Below are 6,064 nucleotides of genomic sequence, written 5' to 3' on the forward strand. Positions count from 1 at the left end.
TCTGACCGGAGGGTGAAGCGGCCCAGCCTCCCATGGTGGAGGCAGGCTGACCGAAGGCCATGCCCCCCCCGGCACCGTTCAGACTCATCCCTGACATCTGCTGGTTCATCTGGGGAAGAAAGAGAGAGACGAGTAGTAAGGTAAAGGTGTCAGGGTCAGGGAAACACAATATTGCCTAATACAAGATCAAACCCCTTACCCCAATGCATCTATATCGATCTCAGAAAATTGGATAGTTATGGAAATATGGTAAAATTACCTAATTAAGTTAACTCCCAAAGATACTGATCTTGTATTCTCATTAAACCATCTTATACTTCAAATGCAAAGCTTACTCCTAGGGGAAAAACCCCAATATGCCAAAGAACGAGACAACAAAATAACTACCATACCTGTCCCATGTTCCACTGGCCCTGCTGCCCAGGCTGGACGGCATACATCCCCTGCATGCCCTGAGCGGGCACCATACCCATGGGCATCCCCCTGGGGTACCCCCATCATCCTCGGAGCCATGCCAACCATCCCGGCCGCAGGCGCTTGTCCCATGAAACCGTTGGGCATCGTCATGCCAACCATCATGCCTGTGTTGGGTCCCATCATGGCGGCTCCGCTCTGAGCCATCATGGCACCCATGACGGTGGTGGGGGCATGCCCGTGCCCATGCCAGGAAAGGCCTGGTAGCCAGTGGGGACCTGCTGCTGGGGGATGCCTACTTGAAACTGCATCTGGGCGGGGTTCATGTATATACCAGCTGGAGTGGAGAAAGAGAGGAGAAATACTGAGAACAGGGTTGCACAGTTTGTCTTTCTTTCAAAATAAAACGTTCTGTTAACCTTTATGACGGCTTGCCACAGATAAACTGAGAGAGTGGGAAAGTGACTGAACAACTTGGTTGGTGACTTGCTACTTTAGAAGTGTTTGGTATTTACACTATATAGCCCAGAGCCAGTTGGGGACCATTTCCAACCTCTGTGTTATTGGTTGGTGTGTGTGTGTGAGTGTGTGTGTGTGCATGCACTTGTGTTTGCGTGCACATGCCCAAAATGATGCATGACAGGGCGACCATTTTACTGGCATATGCGCCTAAATATTTTGCTGTGCGACCTGGAATATTAATTTAGGAGCACAAGTGCGCCTGGATTTAAAAAAATTCCCCCAGATGATGATTGTTGTAATGAGTACTTCACTGTACCAAAGCCCCTGAGTGCCATGGAGAATACACTGAGCACAGATTCATTACTATAAAGAAAACGGCTTGTTAACCTCATATTTGTCATTGTGCTCCTAAATGTCTTTGTGTGCTCCTACATTTTTCAACTTAGGCGCACATGTGCTCCCTTGTTAAAAAAGGTCAGTGTAGAGCCCTGCATGAGTGTACAGTATGTGCATGTGTACGCTTGTCTGTATTTCTCCTTACCAGGCGGGGCCTGCTGGTGCTGGGGCATCTGAGGCATACTGGTGTTCCCATACAGGGACAGGATGGAGTCCTTGGAGAGGTGTTTCTTGGCCCCGGTGTCCTCCCCCTTAATGCCAACTCCACCACCAGTCTCACTGAACAGGTCCAGGTCTCCCTGGGTAGAGCCTGAGGATGGGGTTGCTGCTGGGGGTTGTGTTGGGGTGCTGGCTGGGGTACTGGAGCTAGCCTGGAAGAAGGAAGCAAAAAACTGTAAGAACTACGTAAGAAAAGTCGCTAACCATATTCAGTCTCTTGATCTTCAAACTTCTCTCACGCTAACATGCACTGGCCTGCATGCATGGATGGATATATATATATATATATATACATATACAGTTGAAGTCTGAAGTTTACATACACTTAGGTTGGAGTCATTAAAACTTGTTTTCCCAACCACTCCACAAATTTCTTCTTAACAAACTATAGTTTTGGCAAGTAGGTTAGGACATCTACTTTGTGCATGACACAAGTAATTTTTCCAACAATTGTTTACGGACAGATTATTTCACTTATAATTCACTGTATCACAATTCCAGTGGGTCAGAAGTTTACATACACTAAGTTGACTGTGCCTTTAAACAGCTTGGAAAATTCCAGAAAATTATGTCATGGCTTTAGAAGCTTCTGATAGGCTAATTGACATCATTTACGTCAACTGGAGTTGTACCTGTGGATGTATTTCAAGGCCTACCTTCAAACTCAGTGCCTCTTTGCTTGACATCATGGGAAAATCAAAAGAAAATCAGCCAAGACCTCACAAAAAAAGTGTAGACCTCCACAAGTCTGGTTCATCCTTGGGAGCAATTTCCAAAGGCCTGAAAGTACCATGTTCATCTGTACAAACAATAGTACGCAAGTATAAACACCATGGGACCACGCAGCCGTCATACTGCTCAGGAAAGAGACGCGTTCTGTCTCCTAAAGATGAACATACTTTGGTGCGAAAAGTGCAAATCAATCCCAGAACAACAGCAAAGGACCTTGTGAAGATGCTGGAGGAAACAGGTACAAAAGTATCTATATCCACAGTAAAACAAGTCCTATATCGACATAACCTGAAAGGCCGCTCAGCAAGGAAGATGCCACCGCTCCAAAACCACCATAAAAAAGCCAGACTACGGTTTGCAACTGCACATGGGGACAAAGATCATACTTTTTAGAGAAATGTCCTCTGGTCTGATGAAACAAAAAATAGAACTGTTTGGCCATAATGACCATCGTTATGTTTGGAGGAAAAATGGGGTGGCTTGCAAGCTGAAAAGCACCATCCCAACCGTGAAGCACGGGGGTGGCAGCATCATGCTGTGGGGGTGCTTTGCTGCAGGAGGGACTGGTGCACTTCACAAAATAGATGGCATCATGAGGAAGGAAAATTATGTGGATATTTTGAAGCAATATCTCAAGACATCAGTCAGGAAGTTAAAGCTTGGTCGCAAATGGGTCTTCCAAATGGACAAACTTCCATTTGTGGCAGAATGTTGTGGCAAAATGGCTTAAGGAGAACAAAGTCAAGGTATTGGAGTGGCCATCGCAAAGCCCTGACCTCAATCCTACAGAACATGTGGACAGAACTGAAAAAGCGTGTGCGAGCAAGGAGGCCTACAAACCTGACTCAGTTACACCAGCTCCGTCAGGAGGAATGGGCCAAAATTCACCCAACTTATTGTGGGAAGCTTGTGGAAGGCTACCCGAAACGTTTGACCCAAGTTAAACAATTTAAAGGCAATGCTACCAAATACTAATTGAGTGTATGTAAACTTCTGACCCACTGAGAATGTGATGAAATAAATAAAAGCTGAAATAAATCACTCTACTATTATTCTGAAATGTCACATTATTAAAATAAAGTGGTGATCTTAACTGACCTAAAACAGGGAATTTTTAATAGGATTAAATGTGTCACGAGTTACAAAGCCAGAACCCAGAAGCAGACCAGGACAAGGTAAGTTGAAACGAAGGTGAGTGTTTATTTACAAATTCAAGAGTGATGCTGAATAATCCAGGGAACAGAGCGGGCGGCGTTGATTAGTTGTTGGGGGTGCAGTGGTTGATCCCATCATGGCTCGGCAGCCGCCGACCACCAGGCAGAGGTTGGATGAAGGTCCCGGATGAGTGACTGCAGATGGAACAAAACGGAGGTAAGTAAACAACCAACCAACAAGGTGCAAAACAACAAAACTAACGCTAGACGCTCTAAGACTGATACTCTGGTAAACCTACTGTTCATGGCTAACGATCCGGCAGGGAATGGATGTTAGGCCAGAGCCTAAGAAGGGTGATGATCAGGACCAGGTGTGCAGATTGCTGATGGGATGCAGGTGCGGAAATCAAGAGAGCTCCCGGAGCGCTTCCCGAACCCTCGGGAAACTGGAGATCACGAACAGAAAAACTAGTCCACAGACAGGACCCGACTCAGACTGCCGGGATCGTTACAGTACCCCCCTCCGACGAACGCCACCGGGCGGACTCCCCGGAGCGCCAGGATGGGGGCGGTAGAAGTCACGGATGAGGTCAGCATCTAGGATCTGTCGCCGCGGAATCCAACTCCTCTCTTCAGGACCATACCCCTCCCAGTCCACGAGATACTGGAAACCCCGGCCCCGCCGTCTGGAATCCATGATGCGCCGCACCGTGTAGGCAGGACCGCCTCCGATCATCCGAGGAGGAGGAGGAGGAGGCGGAGGAGGCAACAGAGGACTGAGGAAAACAGGCTTGAGGCAGGAGACATGAAAGGTGGGATGGACTCTGAGCGTCCTCGGGAGTTTGAGTCGAACTGCCACCGGATTGATCACCTTCTCCACCACAAACGGACCAATGAACTTCGGTAACAACTTCCTAGACTCAGTCCGTAAAGGAAGATCCCGTGTGGCCAACCAGACCCTATCTCCGATGGTGTAGGTGGGAGGTGCGGGGATCCGGCGACGATTCGCCTGGAGCTGATACCGGTCCGAAACTCTAAGGAGTGCCTTTCTGGCCCGATGCCAGGTCCGGGTGGCAACGAGCGAATATGGGCCTGAACAGAAGGCACTGAGAGCTCCTTCTCCTGAGAAGGGAACAAGGGAGGTTGGTAGCCATACAGGCACTGGAAGGGAGACATCCCAGTGGCAGATGTAGGGAGAGTATTGTGGGCATACTCAACCCAAGGCAACTGGAGACCCAGGAGGTGGGGTTGGAAGAGGCCAGGCAGCGTAGCGTGGATTCCATCTTCTGGTTGGCTCTCTCCGCCTGACCATTAGATTGGGGGTGAAACCCAGAAGTGAGACTGACTGTAGCTCCAATGGCCAAACAGAAGGACTTCCAGACAGCAGAGGTAAACTGAGGGCCACGGTCGGAAACGATATCACTGGGCAACCCATGGACCCTGAAAACCTCCCTAACCAGGATCTCGGACGTCTCCGAGGCAGAGGGAAGCTTGGCAATTGGCACAAAGTGGGCGAACTTGCTGAATCTGTCCACGATAGTCAGAACGACCGTGTTCCCCTCAGAAGCGGGCAACCCAGTGACAAAGTCCAGGGCCAGATGCGACCATGGTCGCCGGGGAATAGGAAGGGGGGTGAAGTAGTCCAGAGCTGGGCCGATTGGTACTCTTATTCTGCGCACACACTGGACAGGCAGCAACATAACCCCGAGTATCCTCGGCCATGGCAGGCCACCAAAAAGCGTCTGCGAAGAAACGCCATCGTCCGAGCCACGCCAGGGTGACAAGCCATCTTGCTGGCGTGGGACCATTTGAGGACCGCAGGACGAACCGACTCAGGCACAAACAACCGACCGGGTGGACCGTTACCGGGACCGGGCTGCGTCGAAGAGCCGCCATCACCTCCTCCTCAATCCTCCACCTAACAGCTCCCACGACGCAGTTCCGGGGGAGAATTGTCTCGGTCTTGGACCCACTCTCCTCCGTCTTGGAGAACATCCGAGACAAGGCGTCCGCCTTGCCGTTCTTAGATCCAGGTCGGAACGTCAGGGAAAAATTGAATCGTCCGAAAAACAACGACCACCTGGCCTGACGGAGTTGAGACGTCTAGCCGATTGCACGTAAGCAAGGTTCTTGTGGTCAGTCCAGACAATAAACGGCTGCTCCGCCCCTCCAACCAGTGGCGCCACTCCTCCAAGGCAAGTTTCACCGCGAGAAGCTCCCGGTTACCCACATCGTAATTCCTCTCCGCAGGCGAAAGGCGACGAGAGTAGTAGGCGCAGGGATGGAGTTTACTGTCCGTGGAGCATCGCTGCGACAAGATGGCGCCAACTCCCACATCAGACGCGGTCCACTTCAACGATGAACTGACGGGCCGTGTCCGGTTGAGAGAGAATCGGTGCGTTGGTGAATCGCCTCTTCAAATCCAGAAACGCTCGATCCGCCTCCGGATTCCACTTGAAGCTCCTGATACTGGAAGTCAAGACCGTCCAACGGAGCGGCCACACGGCTGTAATCCCGGATGAATCTGCGGTAGAAATTCGCAAACCCCAAAAATCTCTGGGAGCTGCAATCTCGTACCGGGCTGGGCCCATTCCAGAACCGCTCTAACCTTCTCCTGGTCCATCCTAATCTCTCCCCTGGAGATGATGTACCCGAGAAAGGATGTCGTGTGGGCGTGAAACTCGCAC

The 6,064-nt window shown here is 50.3% G+C and overlaps 1 protein-coding gene across 1 annotated transcript; it reads right to left on the reverse strand.

Moving 5' to 3' along the window:
* Nucleotides 1-484: 484 nt before the first annotated feature.
* Nucleotides 485-1,664, reverse strand: LOC123486973 (stromal membrane-associated protein 1-like; the record flags this gene model as incomplete). Its single annotated transcript, XM_045218134.1, has 2 exons — nucleotides 485-751; nucleotides 1,418-1,664. Coding segments are annotated over 2 exons (378 nt in total), but the record flags the coding sequence as incomplete, so codon positions are not given.
* Between the last annotated feature and the right edge of the window lie 4,400 nt (nucleotides 1,665-6,064).

Source organism: Coregonus clupeaformis, unplaced genomic scaffold (genome assembly GCF_020615455.1).
Source record: "Coregonus clupeaformis isolate EN_2021a unplaced genomic scaffold, ASM2061545v1 scaf1393, whole genome shotgun sequence".
In the NCBI taxonomy this organism is placed as follows: Eukaryota; Metazoa; Chordata; class Actinopteri; order Salmoniformes; family Salmonidae; genus Coregonus; species Coregonus clupeaformis.